The sequence below is a fragment of the Podarcis melisellensis genome (assembly GCF_964234715.1).
Source record: "Podarcis melisellensis genome assembly, chromosome: 3".
NCBI lineage: Eukaryota > Metazoa > Chordata > Lepidosauria > Squamata > Lacertidae > Podarcis > Podarcis melisellensis.
The window spans coordinates 107,937,191-107,961,991 of NC_138530.1; the positions used below are offsets into that span (position 1 = coordinate 107,937,191).

General features: G+C 44.9%; 1 protein-coding gene across 2 annotated transcripts; it reads right to left on the bottom strand.

Moving 5' to 3' along the window:
- Positions 1–3,926: 3,926 nt before the first annotated feature.
- On the bottom strand, positions 3,927–24,177 carry LOC309367217 (uncharacterized protein). 2 transcript variants are annotated; one of them, XM_081906609.1, is made up of 3 exons: positions 23,619–24,167; positions 8,780–8,896; positions 3,927–6,167 (listed from the first exon to the last, which is right to left on the bottom strand). In XM_081906609.1, exons 1-3 carry the CDS (start codon positions 23,980–23,982, stop codon positions 6,064–6,066), a joined length of 585 nt encoding a protein of 194 aa, XP_081762735.1. In that variant the 5' UTR covers positions 23,983–24,167; the 3' UTR covers positions 3,927–6,063. The 2 variants fall into 2 exon arrangements, with proteins under 2 accessions (XP_081762735.1, XP_081762734.1); XM_081906608.1 differs by lacking the exon at positions 3,927–6,167 and adding an exon at positions 6,198–6,387 and having other exon boundaries at positions 23,619–24,177.
- Positions 24,178–24,801: the final 624 nt, after the last annotated feature.

Below are 24,801 nucleotides of genomic sequence, written 5' to 3' on the forward strand. Positions count from 1 at the left end.
AATTTTTCATAGATTTTTTCTAAAATAGAAGAAGCTGATCCTGAGGCCATATCCTCCAATTGGAAATCCTCTGTCTCTCCTCCCCCTGCCTGTGGCAAGGAGGCCGCTTCTTCTTCAGAGAGTAAAATAGGCACAGATGATCTACGTTGCTGTAAAGTTGAGGCTAAAGTTGCTTGTCTCGTTCTTGGTCTTTGTTCTTTTTCCTTAGTCTCCTTAATCTCCTTTTTCTTTGCGCCACTCATTCCAAACTTATCTAATAGTCAAGGTCAAACTGACTGTTCCCATGAGAAAGATACAAGCCAGGTGCAGCACTCAGCCAGCAGGCCAAGAAATAGAAAGTAAAATAAAGTCACTGCCGTTCAGTCCAAAAACCTCTAGGGGGAGCCTAAAATGTCTTCTCGGAAGGATTACTCAAAAGTAAAAGTTAAAGTCCAAAAACCTTCCAAATTTAGTTTTTAGCAGAGTTGGTAATATATAGTCACAATGTCTCAAAACAGTGCTTGCTGGTACTTCAGTTGATGTTAAAAAGTAGCAAAGTTCGTACCTCTCAGATTTTCCCAGTTATTGTATCCAACTGCTTGGGTCTGCAAACTGATTGTTACTGTTATCAGGCAGTTCCAGACCTGGTTTCTCTCTTTTAAATTATAACTTTAGCAGAAAGGGGTTTCAAAGTCCAAGCTAGCATGTAAGTCCAGTGCTTAAACTCCTTTTCTGTCTTAAATACATCTCAATAAATGCCCAGATCCAATCATAAAAAACAGGGTTACTCACAGCCTTCACTCCTCCAGCTCTTTGCGTTCAAGTTCAATGGCGGCGGAAGACGGACTTCCTTTTTCTTTTTCGTCCTCCGCTTTCAGCCAAATACAACACTTTGGTCTCGAATTGGTCTCCAATCGATTAAAAGTCTCAATTACTCACGGGTTGTTGTGTTTTGAAAGCCAAATCCAGGAAGAAAGGTCGGCGCTCACTGGCAACGGCTTCGCGGCTTCTCTCCGCCGATTGCGGAACGACCCTCAGCGCCGCTGCCTCCTCCGCGATCCGGAGCCCCTTACGGGGTCCCTTCAACGTTTCGGAAGCAGCTTCAGGCGCCCGCCGGGTCCCAAGGCTGCAGGCTTCTGCCGCCTGCAGTTTTCCGGTGTGGGTCTCCGCTTCGCCGTAGCGGACGACCCGTTTTCGGACGGAGCTCCCCTTCCCAGTCAGGAACGGGCAGCCATTACCCTTCGCGCCGCCTCCGGAAGTCCGAAAGCACGTCAAAGTGCAAGTAGATAAATTGGTACCACTCCAGCGGGAAGGTAAACGGCATTTCTGTGCGCTGCTCTGGTTCGCCAGAAGCGGCTTAGTCATGCTGGCCACATGGCCAGGAAGCTGTACACAGGCTTCCTCTGCCAATAAAGCGAGATGAGCGCTGCAACCCCAAAGTCGGTCATGACTGGACCTAATGGTCAGGGGTCCCTTTACCTTTATTTAGGAGAAAAAGACAGTCTCTAGCATTTATAGAACCTGAGATATGAAGCAAAATGTTCATGTGCCATTCTTCTCTCACGCTTTGGTGAGAAACAACTTACATCTATCAGGAACGACACCCGCACTGTGTTACAAACAAAGATGTGTTTTCCAAAGCCCACATTCCCAGCATGTTTGCACCCCTGTCTCAGCGACATCTACGTTTGCTTGGTCATGTCCACAGAATGGAAGGTGTCAGGATCCCCAAGCGTGTGCTATACAAGAAGCAGACTTCAGGCACGGGCCTGTTGGTAGACCAACTCTGAGTTAACAGAGACATAAAGGTTGGTAACATCAACCCAAGGAGGTTTGCCTGGCTCTTTCATTATATACCTTTAGTTGCCAGTCAAAAACACATTCTTCTTTAACCAGGCCTTTGGTTGTCTGAAATTCAATGCCCTTTTAAAATAGGGATGCAGGTGGTACTGTGGTCTAAACCTCTTGCGCTTGCCAGTCGGAAGGTCAGCGGTTCGAATCCCCATGACGGGGTGAGCTCCTGTTTCTCTGTCCCAGCTCCTGCCAACCTAGCAGTTCAGAAGCACGCCAGTGCAAGTAGATAAATAGGTGCAGTTGTGGTGGGAAGGTAAACGGTGTTTCCATGCACTCTGGCTTCTGTCCCGTTGTCCCATTACACCAGAAGCAGTTTAGTCATGCTGGACACATGACGCGGAAAGCTGTCTGTGGACAAACGCCGGCTGCCTTGGCCTGAAAGCGAGATGAGTGCCGCAACCCCATAGTTGCCTTTGACGGGATGTAACCACCCAGGGCTCTTTTACCTACCTTCTAAAATGATTTTTTTGAGGGGGGGAGGGGGCATTGTTGGGTTGTTCTTGTTTTTATTTTGATTAAGTGTTTTGTGTTTTTATTTTGTGTTTTTATCCTGAGGCCTGCGGGTATCGGGCGGTATGCAAATTTAATAAATAATAATAACCCTGCAGTGTGGGAATCCCTTGCAGATGGCCGCAGAGCCTGGAAACAGTCAGGTTCTGCATTCAGGGTAGCGACCAGAGGAGGAATGACAGCTGGGAGAAGCCCGGGGAAAAAATAACGCCATGGTACACTTGCATCCTGCCCACCTAGCAGTTCGAAAGCACATCCAAGTGCAAGTAGATGAATAGGCGCCACTCTGGCGGGAAGGTAAATGGTGTTTCTGTGCGCTGCTCTGGTTCACCAGAAGCGGCTTAGTCATGCTGGCCACATGACCTGGAAGCTGTCTGTGGACAAATGCCGGCTCCCTTGGCCTGTAAAGCGAGATGGACCACAGAGTTGTTCGCGACTGGACCTAATGGTCAGGGGTACCTTTATCTTTACCTTACACTTGCATCAGCACAACCAGACGCCTTAATCTGCCCCAGCTGCAACAAAACATTTCTCTCCCCTGTTGGTCTTTTCAGCCACAGCAGGCGCTTTAACTCTGTAACGGTTTGATTTCATCCCTGAAGGTGCACTCTCCCAAGACAGACAGATGCTAACCCACCTGCTTGCTCCACACCTTCTGTGTTTTACTCAAATCATGCAGTTGCCCATAAAACTACCTTGACCCACTCACTCCCAAAATATTGCATACACCAAATTTGACACAAATACAGTGCATGCTCAAGGATGAAGCCACCAGTGACTATATTGATGGTGGCAATTTATTATATCCAGCATGAGAGGTCCATGCCACTGAATGCCACTTTCTGAGAAACTTAAGTGGGGAAGAGTCAGGTCTTTCTTCTGAGCATCTCGTAGGCATCTGATTGGCCACTATGAGAATGGGTCTATCGTTGGTACTTCACTCCCACCAAACTGGCAAAAAGGTATAGGACAAGTAGTAAAACTTGTTGGAAATGCAAGGAAAAGGACGGCGACTTCTATCATATGTGGTGGTCATGCAATAAAATAAAAGAGTTTTGGGAATCGGTTTATAATGAGTTAAAAAAGATGTTTAAGTATAGTTTCCCCAAAAAGCTGGAAGAATTTTTGCTAGTCTTGGTGGGAGAAGATATTAAGAAGATAGACCAAAGACTATATCTGTATGCAACAACAGCAGCTAGAGTTTTGATAGCCCAAAAGTGGAAGTTACAGGAGATGCTGACGATAAGAGAATGGCAGATAAAGCTGGTTGAATACGCTGAAATGGCTAAATTGACACCCAGAATTTGGAATCAGGAGGAGACAAAGAACCAAAAAGAATGGAGTAAATTTATGGTTTATATGTGAGAACTGTACAAATATGAAAATGTTGGCAGGATTGAAGTATCTCATGGTGCAATTTTTAATTAAATAAACTGTGAATTATGGATTGGAATAGGAAAACTGATGGAAGGGAAGGACGGAAGTCAATGGCGCTATGGAGCATAAAGCAGGATATATGTAATAAGACATGATGTTTTTGTTGGTTGGTGTTGGTGTTTTGAAACTTCAATAAAAATCATTAAAAAAGAGAGAGAGAATGGGACGCTGAATAAAATGGACCTTTCAGTCTGATCCACCAGGACTCTGGTGAAAGGTTAGTCTGCCACTGAATCTTGATGTTCTCCAAAGTGCTAAAAATAAAACCCAAGACTTTTCTTCATCATCTGAAATGATCCACTGAGGTTTGAAACCAAATTCTTTCCAGGATTGCAAAGCAATGTTTGACAGGCATCCAAAAAGCATGGCTGCTAAATAATGAATAGCACAAAAAGCGGCTAAGTGCTGACATGACAAAATGCCTCCCTTCTCGTAGTCTCCTTCTTTCTCCTTGAAACATCTAGATACCACGTTGCCATACACTCGAGGCAGCTCACGACAATAATTAAAATTGCAACACAGTTACAGAACTATATGGGCACATTTAAGTAATTTAAGCATGCAAAACCGTCCAACCTCAGCCATAGCCATACAGGTAAAATTGTTGGTATCTCTTTGCACAAATCAGATTTAGAAAATGCATTACAGGCTCTTAATGAAATCAGGGTATTGTCTTTCCATCCACATCTAATTCATAAAGCTTTGTCATTGGGCTAAGCCTGTGATTTATTGCAGCGTATAGGGTTTTCCCTTTTTTCTGAAAACAGGAGTCGACATATCCTTTCCCTGAACCTCATATTTTTAAACCTACCAAATAATTAAGGTTTCTTTTGCATATCTGAAGAGGTGAAGAGGTTTCCAAGGTGTTCATCCATGTGAAATCCATTACAAGTCTAATTTCTGCCTAATTCAGATTGACTCTTGAATTATTGTCACATTAGGCCTAGAGGTATTTGCAAGCATGGTTCGAAACGAAGCTGTAATCAATTGCATACTGCAGAAACAACATTAATATTCGCTTACAATGTTCATGTTGCCCAGCAATTGTGTGCTACGTAAAAAGCAACTCAGCTAAATATGGTAGCACATAAATGGTCCATTTATGTTGTAAATCTAGTCTCTGTTTCTCCCTTTGGAATTATGGAGGGATGAACCTTGTCAATTTCAGTTTCTCTCTGTCTGCCGTTTTTCTGATCGAAAATTCAGTTTGTCACATTTCTTCACCAGTTTGCATTTCCTTGAAAAAATATCCTTGTGTAAATTCATCAGCACATTTCTCTCAGTAGACACCTTTTTGTGTGGCATTCAGACTAATATCGGCATTTTGGCAAGCAATTCCCCCTATATGCATTTGATATTTTATTTTCACAGCTGCATTTTTATGTACACCTTTCCCCAACATACACATCTTCATACACAATTTATTTCATTGTGGGACAGCATCACAACATTTGGAGAAGTGTGAATTTTGACCAAGGTTAAATGGACGCAATTCAGATCATCTTCAGACTGGACCAGGAGTGGAGGAGAGAGGAATTTGGCAAGACGAAGGACTACTAATTACATCTGGCAGGAGTTTATATATATGACTTTGTTTTTTAACTGCGGACTGGATTGAGGAAAATAATCCTCAGAATTTTAATGGCAGAGATAAATGGCGGAGCAGGCATCTTGTCAGGAAGTTATTTATAGCCCAGCAACTCCTTGAACAACTGAAGGAATGTTTTCAAAGGAGTGGAATGTGAATGGACAAAGGACGGGGGCAATAAATTATCTCTACACTTCAGGTTTGGGAACAGAGTGCTGGAAGGACTACACGCGTGAAATGGATATCTATATGTTTGCGAAACAACAAAGGTGCTGATTGCAAGGGAACAAGAAAGGTCAGCTTTGAAAATGGATTAAAATTAACAGAAGGATGAGAAGGTGATTAAAGAAGAAGAATGAAGTGGCAACATCAGGAAGCAACGGACATATGATTGTAACAGGAGCAGGAAAACTATGCATTTTTTTAAAAAAGTTGTATTAAATCTTAATAATTTGGATCAATTTGTTATGATTTGGAAAACTAATGAAATGAATATATATAAATATAAAAGAATTTCAGAGGAGAGCTGCATTTTGTTTCAGGAATTGCAGGTGAAAATGCAAATTGCGGCAATTTTCTCCTCATCCCTATTAGCAGCGGATGGTTTCCACACATTCAAATTCTGCATCTGCGCATCATAAGCTGAGCAAACTCCACCAGTCTCTCTGTGTTACAGGCCTAGTCAGCTTCACCCGTCACTCTTGAGATTTCGAGAGGGTTATAACCATCTGGGGACTTCTGTTCTTCAGACGTGAAAACACAGTGGTCACCGAAGTCCAAAGGAGGCCAATGATGACAGCTGCAAAATAATTATAATGGTATTCAAAATGGACAGTTCTAAGGTGGTGCCCAGACCAAGCACTCTTTGTCATCTTCCCTTCAATTCTTTTCACTCAGTCCCAGAGCAAATCTTGTAGTTTTCCCGCACACAAATGTACACACTCGCCGCAGGCAACCTCTCTTCCTCAGACATGGGCCCGCAATTTTCACTGGAAGCCAAATGAGGGCAATAAAGAAAGCTGCAAAAGAGAGGGAAAAGAAGAAAACATGTCTGCACTAAGGTAATGCCCTGGTTAGCGTTGTGTGTTACCTCAGTCATTTCCCTCACTGTCCTGGACAGCAAATAATGTCATATTCCCCATACATCTCAACACTTGGCCCAATTTTGGGCGGCTGGGGGTAGGGAATGGTGGGAAGGAAAACTGGCAAAAGGTTTCATAAGACAGCTGGGTTTACAGTAGGCTAAAATAACTTGGCCAAAGAGGTGAGTATTCAGCAGAAAGGGAGAAATGGGGAAAGACTCAATTCACGAAGGAGAGAGTGTTGGACAATGTCAGACAAACCAAGCCTGAGTCAATAAATGGCTACAAGATTTTCGCCATATATGCCCCATACTTTTGAAGCACTATGAGTGCTTTTTTCTGGGGGTACGCAGGGGTACGCACACCCCTAAACATTTTGTGAATCTAAGTTTGGCCTCATTGAGGGGCAGTATTTCAATAAAGGTAAAGGGACCCCTGACCATTAGGTCCAGTTGTGACCGACTCTGGGGTTGCGGCGCTCATCTCGCTTTATTGGCCGAGGGAGCCGGCGTACAGCTTCCGGGTCATGTGGCCAGCATGACAAAGCCGCTTCTGGCGAACCAGAGCAGCGCATGGAAACGCCGTTTACCTTCCCGCACTTTGACATGCTTTTGAACTGCTAGGTTGGCAGGAGCAGGGACCGAGCAACGGGAGCTCACCCCATCACGGGGATTCAAACCGCCGACCTTCTGATCGGCAAGTCCTAGGCTCTGTGGTTTAACCCACAGCGCATACGAGTAGGAAACTGAGAGTAACCCTAAACTTTTTTTTAAAGAAAAAAAGCACTGACTATGATAACACTTTAAACAGTCATGGCTTCCCCCAGGAAATTATGAGATCTGAGGTTTGTTAAGGTGCTGAGAGTTATTAGGAAGAGCAAATTCCCCTCACAGTAGGACTACAGTTCCCGTCATAGGAGCCAACTCCTGGGGGCTGAAGAGTCTTTGGCCACCCCAAGAAAATATTTGAGAGGGCCAGCCCCCCTCCAAAGTCAATGGGCATTCCTATTCAAATGCCAACAAAGGTCTGTATAGTTAAAGCTATGGTTTTCCCAGTAGTGATGTATGGAAGTGAGAGCTGGACCATAAAGAAGGCTGATCGCCGAAGAATTGATGCTTTTGAATTATGGTGCTGGAGGAGACTCTTGAGAGTCCCATGGACTGAAAGAAGATCAAACCTCTCCATTCTGAAGGAAATCAGCCCTGAGTGCTCACTGGAAGGACAGATCATGAAGCTGAGGCTCCAATACTTTGGCCACCTCATGAGAAGAGAAGACTCCCTGGAAAAGACCCTGATGTTGGGAAAGATGGAGGGCACAAGGAGAAGGGGGCGACAGAGGACAAGATGGTTGGATAGTGTTTTCGAGGTTACCAGCATGAGTTTGACCAAACTGCGGGAGGCAGTGGAGGACAGAGGTGCCTGGCGTTCTCTGGTCCATGGGGTCACGAAGAGTCGGACACGACTAAATGACTAAACAACAACATTCAAATGGTGTGTGCACACCATGTCATGTGATTGATTATGCAGGGTGGGGCTTACCTGCCCCCACCGCAATATTTTATTCAAATTGGTTCCCAGAGTTCCCCATGAAGAGCAATTGATCGTTAAACCACTCTGAGAATTGTAACTCCCAAGGGAGCAGAAAGGACTATTTATGAATGTGACTACGGCTACATGATTGCTACTAGCCCAGAGATGGAAAGAATATAAAGTCCTGACCAGAGAAGAATGGCAGATCAAGTTGATGGACTATGCCGAAATGGCACAAATGACTGGAAGACTCAGAAATCAGGAAGACCAAAATTTTAATAAGGAATGGGGAAAATTTATCATCTTCCTTAAAAACCATTCTAAACAGCTAAAATTGTTAGTGGGATTGGAATATCACTTGTAGTTTAATGGTGAATTTTGGACCTAAAGGAGATGTAAAAGATTTGGATTATTATGAAAGATGCAGGAGGGAAGGACTAACAATAGGACCCACAAAGGGAGGAGGGAAGTCCAGGAGATTCTTTGGAATCTTGTTTTTATGTTGGATATGTGATTGTAAAATTTTAATTTGAAAAAACCAAGTAAATAAATTTGAGAGAGAGAGAGAGAGAGAGAGAGAGAGAGAGAGAGAGAATTGTAACTCCACGAGGAAATGGGAGTCTCCTAACAACTCTCTGTATCCTCAGAAGTGACTTGGAAGCACAACTTTTTTCCAACTGAAACTTGCTGGTTCTGGCACCTCTCAGGTGGTTGCCATTGCCATTCTAGGAGAGCAAGGGAGGTGTCTACTCAAATGAGCCCTGTATTTTGTAAGGCTGAACCTTAATTCTCCTCTTACCAGGTGTCAAAATACCATTCTTCTGCTTAGAAGATGACCTCCCTTCATATTTATTTCGTGTCTCTGCCTCCTCTTCCTGGAACGTGACAGCGGGACTCTTCAGCACTCCAGGCATTCCTGCCAAATTTAAAATATTATTGATTATGCAAACTTTTAAACTATATCATAACATAACTCGTTCCCTTCTGGGTACAGACTTCAAACTGTTCCTCTGCTGGTGGTGGGACTTTAGATGGTAATATGTAGGTACTTCATTTACTATAAAAGATGCTAAGTCAGCCTGGTGCATTTGGGAACCTTGTGCTTATTTTACTGAGTTTGGGGGCAAGTCCAAGTCCTGATGGAATCGCTGCCGGATTTCATGCTTAACTTTATAAATACATTTTTAATTAAATTTTCTGTTTTACAATTTAAAGTACAGTGGTACCTCGGGTTACAGACGCTTCAGGTTACATACTGTCAGAGCTGCCTCCAGGTCCCAGCTCACAGAGGACCAACGCTAGCCGGTAGTAATGTACAAAAGTCTTTATTGAAGTTCAGTTTCCATTTACAAGCTGCAGCGTGCAGCTCTACGTCTAGAAGCTAGATCGGCGAAGCTCCGTCTGAGTCTCCACCCCCTGTACACCAGTTTAAGACTCTCGCCTTACTCCACCTCTTCCGTCGCTCCTTTCTCCTCTGGGTCCTTCTGCCCCCCGGGGTCTCCTCCTTCCTGGACTCCTCTGACGCTGACCCCCCTGACTCCTGTCCCTCCTTTCGGCGGGCTTTAGGACCTGGCTCCCTATCCGGGCTACCCACTGTGCCGTTCGCCTGTACATTTGAACTTGGCGCGCGCGCCCAGCTTCCAACCTTCCTCTTGACCGTTTCCTCGCTCTCCGATGGAGGCGTGACCAATCCTGACTCATCTCCTCCCGCTGGCGGTGAGCAGCCTGATCTCGATACCTGGGACTCCTCCCCCCTACTGCGCTCTGGTGGGGAAGCTGGTCCTGATTTCCAACTGCTGCTCTCTGAGTCCCCTCTGGCCCCTTCTTCCTGGGGTGTCCCCCTAGGCACCCCCCTTGCTCTGACCATGGGAGCCCCTTTCTGTGAGTCTTCCGATTCGCTGGAAAGACTCAGAGACCTCGGACCACTGTCATCACTTACGTTTCCTTCGGATTCCTCCCCCTCGCTCTCCATTTCCTCCCTTTCCTGTGCTTCTGCTCCTGAGCCCCTGACACATACGCTTCAGGTTACAGACCCCGCTAACCCAGAAATAGTACCTCGGGTTAATAACTTTGCTTCAGGATGAGAACAGAAATCACATGGCAGTGGCGCGGCGACAGCGGGAGGCCCCCTTAGCTAAAGTGGTACCGCAGGTTAAGAGCAGTTTCAGGTTAAGAACGGACCTCCAGAACGAATTAAGTTCTTAACCCGAGGTACCACTGTACTCATTTTTACATCAGTGACTTTTCTTTGTTCATTTTACATAGCCCTACATATTTTACGTGTGACGCGGGTGGCACTGTGGGTTAAACCACAGAGCTTAGGGCTTGCCAATCAGAAGGTCAGCGGTTCAAATACCTGTGATGGGGTGAGCTCCTGTTGCTCGGTCCCTGCTCCTGCCAACCTAGCAGTTTGAAAGCACATCAGAGTGCAAGTAGATAAAGGAAGGTAAATGGTGTTTCCGTGCGCTGCTCTGGTTCTCCACAAGCTGCTTAGTCATGCTGGCCACATGACCTGGAAGCTGTACGCCAGCTCCCTCGGCCAATAAAGTGAGATGAGCGCCGCAACCCCAGAGTCGGCCACAACTGGACCTAATGGTCAGGGGTCCCTTTACCTTTACTTACATATTTTACATAAACATAAACATTCAGTTTTCTATTATTACATCCATCAAAACCTATTTACACAATTCAGTTTATCTGAATGTTGCCAGTGTTTTCAGCTGTACACAGTTATTTCCCATATATTCAAGAAACGTTTTCCAATCTTCTCTAAACGTATGTACATCTTGTTCTCTTATTCTATATGTTAAGTCTTCAAGCTGTGCATATTCTGTCAACTTAAGTTGCCATTCTTCTTTGGTTGGGACCTCAGATTTCATGCTTAACTTTAAATATGAGGGTTCTTATTTGCCCATGAAGGTGGAACAGTGGCTGGATAGAATTGGCTGTGTTTGTTTCCCTTTATTTATTGTGTTTGCTGTTTGAACGGTTGTTCACTATCCTCCTGTTTAACTTAATCCATCTGGTTACTTCCTCAGAGGCCTGACTTGCAGCTCATATTTACCCACTTTTACACTGCAGTAAGTCTCATTGTGCTTGTTGGTGCTTACTCCCAGGTGAGCATTCATGGGGTTGTAGGTATAAGTGTTCATTTATCAACCTGGTGTATGGCAAACAGTACAAAATGCTTTCGGTGGTTTGGTAAACAGTTTAAACACCTCTGCTATAGAAATTGTCTTGAGCCTTTCAAGTGGCGGTGGGAAAAATAAGCTTAGGAATTAAGCTCCGAGATCAGTGCTTTGGGTTCATGTACCTGGAACTAAAATCTTCCTCTGGTGAGACATTTTATATCAGCCTTCACCAACCTGGTGCCCTCCAGATGTTTTGAACACAGCTCCCACTAGCCCCAGCCAAGCATAAAGGTAGAGGTGAAGGACCCCTGGACAGTTAAGTCCAGTCAAAAGTGACTATGGGGTTGCAGCGCTCATCTCGCTTCAGGCCAAGGGAGCCGCGTTTGTCCACAGACAGCTTTCCGGGTCATGTGGCCAGCATGACTAAACCACTTCTGGCGCATCAGGACACTGTGACAGAAACGCTGTTTACTTTCATGCCACAGTGGTACCTATTTATCTACTTGAACTGGTGTGCTTTCGAACTGCTAGGTTGGCAGAAGCTGGGACAGGGCAACTGGAGCTCATCCCATTGCGTGGATTCAAACCACCAACCTTCTGATTGGCAAGCTCAAGATGCTCAGTGGTTTCGACCATAACGTCACCTGCATCCCATAAATACCCGGTATGGCATAAGCCCCATTCAGGGTTAACAAGTGTTAGCTGAAAAACATTTTTAATTTTTTTTTGAATAGTCTACTAGATCACAGAATCATAGAATTGTAGAGTCTTGCAGGAACAAGTTTCACTCTATGTGTTCTGAGTCTCCCAACATTCAGATTCATGGGATGTCCACACATTCTAGCGATGAAGAATAGGAACGCGCATCTTCTCACATGCACTGGGTCTAGTTCAGACCTTTATAGTTTCCAAGTTCAGCATAAAGGCCCAAAGGATGAGTCAATGTGTGCTGAAAATGCCAGGTCCCATTGCTAGTGAAGAATTGGAAGAAACAAGATTTACCAACTATCAAAGAATGGCAGATGATGGAACTTGCCGAACTGACCGGGAGACTCCGAGACCAGAGAGAAGAGATGGTAGAAGAAGATTGGAAGAAGTTTAAGGAATATTTGAAAAAAAATATGTTAAGAATTAAATCTTAGAATAGCTTTGGAAGTGGATATAGGCTGTAGGGTTAGAAGTAGAAGGTAATGTATTTTAAAATAGTATTGTTTGTAAGTGATAAAATGTGATTTTTTATGGTTAAAGTAAGTGTGATAAAAAAATGGTTAGAAATTATGATATATGTAAACTGCTAAAGATGAAGTAAAATGAAAATCAGATAGGTGGGACTTGGGGAAGCCCACCTAACAATGTTTAGAAAAATAAGGATAAGACAAGAATTTGTTTGTATTCTTTGTTTTTCTGTTTGTGTTCTTTATTTGTGTTATAAAATGAATAAAAACTTTGGGGGAAAAAATAAAGGAAAAAAAATGCCAGGTCCCCAAACAGACGGGAGCTGACCATCGTGAAAGAAGGGCATTCCCTTTTTACTGTCTGGGCCCACGGAAACCTCCTATCAGTTGCAGCGAATCCATGAGCCTAAGGATGGTCTGGCAACACACAATGTGGGAACCTTGCTGAAGCTGAGCTGGTTTGGTTCTGGTTGGTACATGAATGGGAGACTGACCTGGGACTCCCTTCCTTGAGTTCTTTCTTAGAAGAAATACCTGCATAACTTTAGAATAAAACAGTTTTCAGGGTCTCCCGTGAACTTCTAAAGCGGTAGCCCGGACTTCACACTAGCAAACCTTTTCTGAAATGAACCACTTAAAAACCACTTCACTGCCTATTTTGAGACATATGAATGCTGCCTTCAATAAATGCTTCTGTTTCAATAGGGCAGGGTATGGTAAAATGGTTGCCTTCAATAAATGCTTCTGTTTCAATAGGGCAGGGTATGGTAAAATGTGGTTCTCTAGATGTCGCTGAGCTGTAATTCCCATCATCTCTGCTTGCCAACACACTGGCTGGGCCTGAAGAGCGCTTGGAGACTGACAAGATATGAGAGCCACGTGTTCCCCAACTCTGCTATAGAAGTTTGGGTTTCTAAAAAGTTGCTGGGAGGGCCTGTGCTTTTGAGGCAACAATACTAGTGCAGCAACTTCACATCTTCTTAGACTGAGCACTGCAATTAATAACCGGTTCTAGGGCAGAGGTTTATAATTAAAAGCTGGGTTGGAGCATCAGGCTGCAATTAAAAAATCCACACTATTTGAGCAGCGTTTGTAATTGTCTTAAGTGCACAGAGACAAAGCAGTCACATCTCGGTTGCTATGTTCCCCCTCCCCCAGCTTCTGTTAGCTGACGTGTTAGGTGTGACAAAAGCTGCATCCCAGATTTTAGATATAGAGAATAGCTCTCCCACACCTGTTGGAAGGGATGCTTTTGCAACTAGGTCTCTTTCATATCTGGCTTCCAGGCAGGATGGCAACCGAGACTTTATTTCATAAAAGATTTCTAAACTGCTGCCCTCGCAAGCAAAATGCCCTAGAGAAGCAACAACATGCAATATAAAACCATAAAATTAAACCTGCGTTATACTCCCCTTAAAAATGAGCAGCATAACTGTTATCACATGAGACAGCAATTTACAAAAGGCGGATTCAGCAAAAAAAAAAAAAAGGCCTTAAGGTTTCTTTTGCAAAAAGCAACAGTGATGGAGCCAGGCATGGGAGGAAATTCAGAGCCACCCCAGAAAAAAATCCTGTCTCTTGGTATCTGTCAAGCTGCCAACTGGTATCAACAGATCAAAGAGCGGGGCATTAGAAGCTGATCTTAAAGTCCAGACAGTCTCGTTGAGTCTCATTCAGAAGGATTGAGTGAGTGGTGGTTGGAGGAACGACTCCTGAATTAGGGATGTGCACCAGGGGTGGGGAAAACCATGGACCTCAAGGTATTCCTTGACTACAAGTCCCATCATTGGCTGTGCTTGCTAGGGCTGATGGGAGTTGGAGGCATCAGGTTCCCCATCCCTGAAGTAAGCTATCATGAAGTAGGAATACTTGAGACTGAGAGGTGACTTTTTCCAGAATGGGTGACTTCAGAGGAACTGGAGCAAAAAAACAGCACTCTAGGTATTTAGGCCTAGAAGAGTGAGCAAGAGGGATAATGGCATGTAGAAGCAGCAGAGCAGTTCTAGGTTTTGGGAAGAACTCCAACCCATAAGGAATGCATTCTCTTCCTCTTCTTTTCTGTTGCCACCATGTGTTCATTGGCCTCTGCAGCTGTGGCCACTCTGGACCACCTCCTAGAGTAAGACACAGAGAGGCAAGGGGTGTGAAAAGGACTTCTCTTTTCCCTGCTTCCTCACTCAGAGAAGGTAGGTAAGGGAAAGCCAATGTAGCATCCTGAAGATTTTGTTGGACTACAAATCCCAGTGTGGCCAATGGCCAGGGATGATGGGAGTAAGAGTCCCATAGCATCTGGTGGGCACAAGGTTCGGTATTCATGGGACAAGTGAACAGGCAGCCACAGAAAAGAAGGGGAGCATCAGGGGCAGGAGACTCCAGGGATTGGCAGTGGGTACCTTCTACTAGGGCACCAGCCTCAACAGGTACCAAATGATGCTGACCCCCAAGTCCAGTCCTGGAAATGGCTATTTACAAATATAAAAGTACGCTACCCTTCTGATACTACCAAATGCACATAGAAGAGGGGAAGTGAGCTGGGGACTCTAAGAGTGGATTCTTCTTCTTCTTTGGCAATCACTCGTAGCCGAGTAAGATTGTCTTCCATAAACACTGTTTTAACAATGAGTCCGTAAGTGACTGTGGAGGCCAATTCTGGATCCACACATCCTTCCACAGTGGGGACATTGGTTTCCAGACAGGAGTTGGTCACAGTGTGGATTTGTCAAGCATGCCTTCCTCTTAGTATGTTTCTCCCTTGCGTCCTGAGTTCGAGTGTCTTCAAAACCCATGACACCTTTGGTCAAAGCTGTTCTCCAACTGGAGCGCTTGCAGGCCAGTGTTTCCCAGTTGCCAGTGTTTATGCTACATTTTTTTTTAGATTTGCCTTGATACAGTCTTTAAACCTCTTTTGTTGACCACCAGCATTACGCTTTCCATTTTTAAGAGATGCCTTGATAAGGTTGCCCGAGTCAGCAGAGGGCAGGATTCTTGTGCCTGTTTGTCATTTGGTGCTGCTGTGGCAAGAGAAGATGTTGTTGTTGTTGTTGTTTAGTCGTTCAGTCGTGTCCGACTCTTCGTGACCCCATGGACCAGAGAACGCCAGGCACCTCTGTCCTCCACTGCCTCCCGCAGTTTGGTCAGACTCATGGTGGTAACCTCGAAAACACTATCCAACCATCTTGTCCTCTGTCGTCCCCTTCTCCTTGTGCCCTCCATCTTTCCCAACATCAGGGTCTTCTCCAGGGAGTCTTCTCTTCTCATGAGGTGGCCAAAGTACTGGAGCCTCAGCTTCACAATCTGTCCTTCCAGGGGCAAGAGAAGATGCATTGACCCAACTATGAAAATGGCAGGAGCCACGTCCCATCTTGGATCAGTTCCGGAATCCCTACACGTTGTTGTTGTTTAGTCATTTAGTCGTGTCCGACTCTTCATGACCCCATGGACCAGAGCACGCCAGGCACTTCTGTCTTCCACTGCCTCCTGCAGCTTGGTCAAACTCATGCTGGTAGCTTCAAGAACACTGTCCTATTTCACTTACATCACTGGCTGCATTCACATGATGCATTAAAGACCTCCCCAAAATAAAAGAATCATGAAAACTGCAGTTTACCTTTCACAGATCTATAATAGACTTGGGAGGTAACCAAAAAAATACTTAATAGACCGAAAATGCTAATTTCCTTGTGAAGCTGAGAAGACTGTATAGAGGAGCTGTTAATGTATTGTGGAGTTGTCGACAAAATCTCTGGATTGTATCTCGTTTCATTGCTTCATCGAAACCAGCTCCTGGCTGGCAGGTGAAAATAACCCTCTGGCCCCTGAAGTGTTCATTTAAAAATATATATAGATATATATCTTGATGTAAATCATCCAATGTAATTTAACAGCAGAACTACCCCAAATTAGATTTATTGTTCCATGCAAGTGTTGGTGCAGGAACCAGTTCCTAAATACATCAAAATTAGAAAGTGGTGAAGGGCCCATTGACTCTGTGGCTTTTCTGACTTGGAATAAGGCATTATATGCTAGAAGGCAAGGTAAAAAGGTAAAGGATCCCTGGGTGGTTAAGTCCAGTCAAAAGCAACTATGGGGTTGTGACGCTCATCTTGCTTTCAGGCCGAGGGAGCCAGCACTTGTTCACAGAAAGCTTTCTGGGTCATGTGGCCAGCAGGACTGAACTGCTTCTGCCACAATGGGATACCGTGATGGAAGCTAGAGCGCATGGAAACCCCATTTACCTTCCCACCACAGCGGTACCTATTTAACTACTTGCACTGGTGTGCTTTCAAACTGCTAGGTTGGCAGGAGCGACGGGCGCTCACCCCGTAATGTGGATTCAAACCACCGGCCTTTTGATCAGCAAGCCCAAGAGGCTCAGTGGTTTAGACCACAGCGCCACCCGCGCTAGAAGGGTACCCATGTTAATTAGTTACTGCAAACATTAAGAGATTTGTCACACTTTAAAGACTAACACGATGTTTGTGTGTGACAGTTTTGTGTGTGACTACTTCCAAAGTCTTTCTTTCATCAAAACTTTTCAACGAGTTGCTGGCAGAAATTAGGATTTTATTACCTGACGTCAAATATATTCAGTCAGTCTTTTGCAAGCAAACTCTAGTCCCCTGACCCAAAATGTCAAAAAACCAAATGATCAGAGAGTATCAGTCAGAACACTTTCTCTCTTCCCGCCCCGTAAATTAAGGCTTTGATTTGCTATGCAACTGGGTCAATGCATAGGAAATACATTTTCATGCCGCTGGTGCATGCATCATGGTGAAAATGCTCAAACAGAAAAGAGCAAAGGAGGGGGGAAAGTGGGGGGAGGAGGAGGTGGATTACAGAGAAGAGCTCATCTCTCAGACATGCTAAAGAAGCATTCAAAAGTTGAATGTTGAAAAGACAACCGGACACAGAATTGGTGCGAAAAGACGGTGTGTGCTATTGAACTTGGTCTGATTTGCATCAGGAAATCTGGCCTGAAATTATAGGTGGGTGGTGAACCCTTGTTTCACCAGCTGTATCCTGACAATTATTTCAAAATAGTACAGGTGGAAGAAGAAGAAGAAGAGTTTGGATTTGATATCCCGCTTTATCACTACCTGAAGGAGTCTCAAAGCGGCTAACATTCTCCTTTCCCTTCCTCCCCCACAACAAACACTCTGTGAGGTGAGTGGGGCTGAGAGACTTCAGAGAAGTGTGACTAGCCCAAGGTCACCCAGCAACTGCATGGGGAGGAGCGGAGACGCAAACCCGGTTCACCAGATTACGAGACTACCACTCTTAACCACTACACCACACTGGCTTTCACTGGTGGACAGCCTGTGGCCCTTGGAGTACTTTCAACAGTTCTCTGTGAGTGTTCAGTTCAGACCTTTAGCAAGAGAAATCTAACCCTCTCCTAACAGCGGGAGCTTACAGGATGCAGAGTGGCGGTGGGGTTTCTGCTCGAGGTCGCAGCAAACTGTAGACACTTCTGTTGCAAACAGCACCGGCCACATTCCTGGGGGCGAGATTTTGACACACTCTGGGGAAACTTGCAAAACTAGTTTGAACAGAGGTCACGGCCAACAAGGACAAAGAAAGTGTATCGCATTACAATACTGCCTGCAACTCTCTGCAAAAGCTACAGTCTCCAACCATTTGAAGAGGAAAACGAACATCTTGGAAGATACAACAACTCTTCTAAAACATTTTTTTTGTTCAAGCAAGCTCTCCTGGTCAGAAATATGCAGTATGGGGTGAACTGTAGCTCACGGGCGGATCATCTTATTGGCATGCATAAGAAGCCAGGTTCAATTACTGGCTTCTCCCATAGAAGAAGAAGAAGAAGAAGAAGAAGAAGAAGAAGAAGAAGAAGAAGAAGAAGAAGAAGAAGAAGAAGAAGAAGAAGAAGAAGATAGCTGGCCCATTTGGGTGAAGGGAACACTGTCCTCAGCCAGCTTAACCTGCCTCTTTGTGGACAACCAGTCCTATGGTGGTCCAGCCTGTCAGCTTCCTCCTCCTTAGTCTCACTGTGAGCCCTTGTAGAATTCAGCAGGAAGCAGGCAGAGCCAACAAATTCTAATTTTGTCCCCATTAGCTCTAGCGCCACCTACTGTCGGGCTCCCAGAATGGGCACCTTACACCACAGAGGTGCCTGAGACTCTATTGCTGCCTGAGACGTGGAGAGCTGCTGCTTTTCAGTTACACCAACCTTCTGCAAGCTGGTGCCCTTCAGATGCTTTGGATGCAGCACGGGCAATGGTCAGGGATGTTGGGAGTTATAATTTAAAACATCTGCTAGGCACCAGGCTGGAGGGTTGGGGCAGACAGTATTAGGCTAGATGAACAAATACCGCATTAACTCAGGTCCAATGCACCTTCAAATCTAACGTGCACCTCACTTTTCAGAACCTTGAAACCCCAAAAGTATTTGCCGGCGAATGTAAATGTGCCAACGAATCTAATGCATACCTTAATTTTTGCAACGTAATTCGGCCAAAAAAAGGTGAGCATTAGATTCAAGTAAATACAGTATGAAGCAGCCCCCTTTGGTCCTATGACTGGCAGATACAAATTGCTTGATCGCTGCAGTTCATAAGAGGGCATTTCCAGGTTTCCCCTCCCTCCCCTGTAACCAGTAATCTTGCTTCCCTGCTTTGAAAAAGAGGGAAAGATTAAATCTTTTGGAAAGATTAAAAACAAGCCTCTCACAAGTTTTGATTCTGCAGTCCAGAAGCACGATACGAGGTGAAAATCAGCCGGAATAAAAATTCTCAATTTTCTGGAAACCCAGAACGATCCCTTGCCATCACCACCACTAAAATCACTGCGCTGTTCATTTGCTAAATTTGGTGAGGATCTGTATGGTGAAACACCACGTTTTGAAATGCAAAAATTAATCCTACTATAAATATGCAGTTTCATCTTCTCAGCTTCCCTGGAAATTGTTTGGGTATTTATGTTTTTCCTCATCTTACATAAGTAAGAAAAACTATTTTCGTGTGATGCGCTAATCTATGAAGTGAGCATGCTGTGTGCCGTTTGTGATTCTGATCTCATTTCCTCAAACTCACTGAACATTTGTGTCGAAGTCAGCAAATGGTCCATGATCCTGTCTTACATTTCCTGATCCTCAGCAGGTCCTGACCCAGTTCCTACTGTAATCCATCAGAGAACACTCCTGGAAACCATTCTGTTCTAATCTCTTTTTTTAAAAAAATATTAGAACTCATTCAGAAAATCCAAGCCTTTTAATTCCCCACAACCAGGAGCCAAGGCGAGATTAAAATGACAACGGGACCAGGATATGGGAACGTTGACATGAACAGGAGGAATGAAGTCATGCAGCAAATACATGGAGTAAACAGATTTCTGTTCTCTTCTCCAGCTGACAAATAAGGACTCAAAGCAGTTGAAGATTAAAGGTGGATACATACAACCAGTTTTTCAAAGGTTCTAAAAACTCAGCTTTGTCTGTGTTTGCAATGATGATCTGAACTGGTCTTATGAATCCCAGAACCGCCATGGATGCCATGGGTTTCTCAACTCCTCAAACGTTTGTGCCGATGTTATCAGATAGCACTTACATTGTCCTGTCTAGATCACAGCATTTCACAAGCACATAAAGGCCGCTGTCTTAATGTTTCCCCAGCTCACACACATTAGGCACCATGTGCTGATTGTGGCACCTGGAAGGAAGCCTGCAAATGAACCCGAATCACCGAATTATAGCCCAGTTTGGGGCGGGCTTTAAATAAACCTGGCAACTGGCATTGGAGCAAGTTGCTTCCGTGTTATTTTGTTTGTCTATCATATCTAATAATAATAATAATAATAATAATAATAATAATAATAATAATAATTTATTTATACCCCGCCAATCTGGCTGGGTTTCCCCAGCAACTCTGGGCGGCTTCCAACAAAACACTAAAATACAATAACCTATTAAACATTAAAAGCGTCCCTAAATAGGGCTGCCTTCAGATGTCTTCTAAAAGTTTGGTAGTTATTTTTCTCTTTGACATCTGGTGGGAGGGCGTGTGCCACTACCGAGAAGGCCCTCTGCCTGGTTCCCTGTAACTTGGCTTCTCGCAGTGAGGGAACCGCCAGAAGGCCCTCGGCGCTGGACCTCAGTGTCCGGGCAGAATGATGGCGGTGGAGACGCTCCTTCAGGTATACTGGACCAAGGCCGTTTAGGGCTTTAAAGGTCAGCACCAACAATATCATATCATATCGTATCGTATCGTATTATATCATATCGAATCCCACCTTTCAGGGTGCAAATTCCTTTAAAGAGGCTTACAAGTAACTTTAAAATACATTCATAAAATCATGCTAGGCAGTATCCAAAGCTAACTTGTCATCAGGATCCTTCCCATATGGCAGCTGGTGGCAGGTGGCAGGACAATCCAGTTGGAAGGTAGGAGCACCTGATGTCATCCTCCTGTACCAACCTCTTTGTCAAGGCTTCAGGGGATTCTATCTCTCTCCCAGGGGTTGCCAAGAAGCAGAAAAACCAGAAGAGTTCTTACCCAGTACAGTTGTACCTTGGTTGTCAAACACCTTGGTACTCGTACATTTTGGCTCCCAAGCGGTTGAAACCTGGAAGTGAGTATTCCGTTTTTTAAACTTTTTTTTGGGAAGCCAAATATCCAGTGGGGCTTCCTGCAGCCAATCAGAAGCCGCACCTTGGTTTCTGAATGTTTTGGAAGTCAAATGGACTTCTGGAAGAAATTCTGTTCGACTTCCAAGGTACGACTGTAGTTTCTTCAATATTCACAGAAAGAGACGAAGGAATGCGGTCTCTCGTAGATAATGGCATTGCTCCAAGGAAAGTCCCACACCCTCAGTCCCTCCTATTTTACGTCACCCCTGTGCTGGCTGATCAGTGCTTTCTGCCTCTGAGCTTTCTGTTCTACTACTCTCAAGGCACGCCTGGTCCTGGGGGGGGGCGGGTCAGGAATGCTTTAAAAGACACTGAGTCTGTTACCTGTCTCTCCCCCCCCCCCCGGTGCTTCTTGTTCCTGCTGCTCCCTCAGTATTTCCCAGCTTCTCCTCTCTGCAGCCTCTGAACTATGACCTTCTGCAAACCACTGTTCTAAATCTATACTGTCCTCCTCTTTTTGGGAATGTGCAGGAAGAAGGGGGCGGTCCCAACCATTCCTCCTCAGTCCAGCCCCTGACACTCTTTCCCCTGGGATCCTTCCCACAGGGAAGTTAATGGCAGGTAGCCCTGCCAGTCCAACTGGGGCAGCTTCTGGAGTCTTCTTTGCATGCATTCCCCCATCTTTAGTTATTTATCTGTTCAATTTGAAAACCATGCTTCACTACTTAATGTCCCCGGGTGGTACAATTAAAGAGTGCAATTAAAGAGCAATACATTCATTATTTTTTTAATTAAAATTTCCGAAACCTCAATCATTACTTTAAAGTAATAGTTAGACATCATGACATCACTCCAGCGGAAGGCAAACATTGATACATCTAGACTCAAACACATCAGTCTCTCAAGGGCTTGAGTGATGCCTTCTTTGCTTTATGTTTCTCCTGGAATACTTCTCTCAGGGCAGGTGGTGCTAAATGGCCCTATGATGAGGTCAGGACAGTCCAAATGGAGCAGGTGTAGGCACCTGGTGTTAGCTTTCCCTGCCTCCCTTGAATTCTCAACATCTTTTTCTACAGGGCAGTTAATGGAAGATGGCCTGGAGGCAGGAGGGGACAGTCCACCTGGAGCAGGCTTAAGGTCTTCTTTGCCTGTCTCCTCCTCTTTCTTTGGACTCCTTCCCATACAGTGTTGGTGGTACAGTCTAATTTAAACTTGCAGGCTGAGGGTGGGCTACATCTCCTAGCCTGAAAACTAGTTCAGCTCTGCTTATTGAGAGGTTGCAGGATCTGGTTCCTGGTAGATTGAGAAGGCAAGGCTCAACGGCATCTGTTTGTGGTGCTTTGGCACAGGAGATTCTGCGGTAAGACAGAGAAGACATTCAGACCAACTTGTAGAAATGTATCTTTGAATTTCATGAATATCCCACCTTTCTCCCATCGTGGAACTCTGGTGATTCTGTTTGGGAACTCAAAGGGTTTCATTATGGAACTCAAGGGATTCCACTCTGGAACTAGATTTGGGTTCTCAAGTGGCCTTCCCCCCAATCGAGGGACTGACCAAACCCAGACCGGCTTAGCTTCGGCCAAGTGGCGACACCATGTACTTTCATGCACAGCTCAGGACCACAATGCCTGAAGGACTGCCTCTTTCCATATGAACCTACCCAGACCCTGAGATCATCTTCTGAGACCCTTCTTCATGTGCCTCCTCAAGAGGTGGCAGCACAAGAACGGACATTATCTGCAGTGGCTCCCCATCTGTGGAATGCTCTCTCCAGGGAAGTTCTCCTGGTGCCTTCATTGTACACTTTTAGGCGCCGGGCAAAAACATTTCTTTTTAACCTGGCCTTTGGTTAATCTGATGCACATAATATGCCCTTTTAAAATAGAGGGTTTTTTTGGGGGGGGCTATTGGGTCGTTTGGGACATGGGTGGCGCTGTGGGTTAAATCACAGAGCCTAGGACTTGCCGATTAGAAGGTCGGCGGTTCAAATCCCCGAGACAGGGTGAGCTCCCGTCGCTCAGTCCCAGCTCCTACCAACCTAGCAGTTCGAAAGCACTTCAAAGTGAAAGTAGATAAATAGGTACCTCTCTGGCGGGAAGGTAAACAGTGTTTCTGTGTGCTGCTCTGGTTCATCAGAAGCGGCTTAGTCATGCTGGTCACATGACTCGGAAGCTCTACGCCGGCTCCCTCGGCCAATAAAGTGAGATGAGCGCCGCAACCCCAGAGTTGGCCACAACTGGACCTAGCAGGCAGGGGTCCCTTTATCTTTACCTTTATTGGGTTGTTGTTTTTATTTTTATTAGGTATTTTGTGGTTTTATATATTGATTTTATTCTGTGAACCGCCCTGAGTCCCCCGAGTATAAGGAGGTATATAAATTCAATTAATAATAATAACAATAATAATGCCTTGGATTACATCTTTTCACATGTAATATAATATGGCATGGGATGCAGCTTTCATGCACAATAGCATTCTCTGTCTCATTCTGCACACCAAGGAGGACATAATGATAGATTATGTATGGAGCAGAAAGAAGTCCCAAGGCAGAGAGAAGAATAAGAGAGGATTCTGGAGAGCTAGGCCCAGTCAAACTGTTGTCTTCAACCAGAAGCAGTCCTATAAAATCACCGGGATTGAGTAGGCCCTGAGATTATAAACAACCCAAGCTACTTTAGGAAATACCTTCCCGAGAGAGCAGGCTCTCAGTGAGGGTCTGCATCACTGCCTGGTTCTTTTCCTTACCCGCTGGGAGTCGTGTCATCCTGGTGTTTGAGGAGCTTTCCTTCTTCAGCACAGATGTCCTTTCTCCCTCTGAGGAACGGTGGACCTCCAGCAACCCATAACCTGCTCGGTCTAATTTCTTCACAAGCATCCCTCCGATGGTGCTCTGAGAAACCAGGCTCAGGATTGATCTCCATTTCAGGCTGATTTTCCTCTTTGCTTTCCTCTTTGCTCTCTTCAGCAGCCCAAAGGAGAAGTGGAAGATCACCAAGCTGGAGAGGCTCACAAGGAAAAGGCAGCCAAGCACATAAAGGACAAAGGAGAGGGCAGAAGCCAGGGTTAAATCTGCAGCCATGAGGAACAGCTGGTGGGAGCCGGTCGCCATTGTCCCGAAAGGACTTTCCTCTTTTATATACACCTCTGCTGCTTTGCTCAGAAGTTTGCAGAGAAACCTTCTGGGAGGTGCACTGTATGCAATTAGGTCATTATAAAGCTAGCTGGCCTCTTGAAACATGCAAAAGCAAGTCACAGCCCTGCTGGGAGGGTGAATCATCCTTCTAGCTATAGCTGCAAAACAGCATTTCAAAACCACACTTGCTGCAGAGAGTGCCAGAAGGGTTTGCTGTTTCTGACATTGCTACACTGCGATCTGTATTTATGACTTGCTTGGCTGTAGTCCAGGAATTGTTTCCACAAGGGAAACAATGATCTGTCTTTATTACTGGGAAAGTTTTACTTTCTTTCTTTTCTTCTTCTTCTTCTTCTTCTTCTTCTTCTTCTTCTTCTTCTTCTTCTTCTTCTTCTTCTTCTTCTTCTTCTTCTTCTTCTTCTCTCTCTCTCTCTCTCTCCCTCCCTCCTTCCCTCCCTCCCTCCCTCCCTCCCTCCCTCCCTCCCTCCCTCCCTCCCTCCCTCCCTCCCTCTTTCTTTCTTTCTTTCTTTCTTTCTTTCTTTCTTTCTTTCTTTCTTTCTTTCTTTCTTTCTTTCTTTCTTCTTTACAAATGCCTTTCTCAAAAACATGTCACTTTCTGATTTGGAAAAATGCACTTCATTAAAAAGGACACTGCCCTGATACTTTACAAGAAGGCAATATATAGTGTTATAAATAAATCTAAATATATAAATAGACCTGAACTGTGTATTTTGACACATGTGTGTGTGTGTATTCTGCTAAAAAATACGGTGCCTCTCAATTTGGAAAGGAATT

Coding starts and splice junctions, on each gene's coding strand:
- LOC309367217 (XM_081906608.1), bottom strand. CDS start 23,982: ATGGCGACCGGCTCCCACCAGCTGTTCCTCATGGCTGCAGATTTAACC. Junction 8,897..23,618: donor GATGACACGACTCCCAGCGG/GTAAGGAAAAGA, acceptor TAAATTTGGCAG/GAATGCCTGGAGTGCTGAAG. Junction 6,388..8,779: donor GAATGGTATTTTGACACCTG/GTAAGAGGAGAA, acceptor TCTCTTTTGCAG/CTTTCTTTATTGCCCTCATT.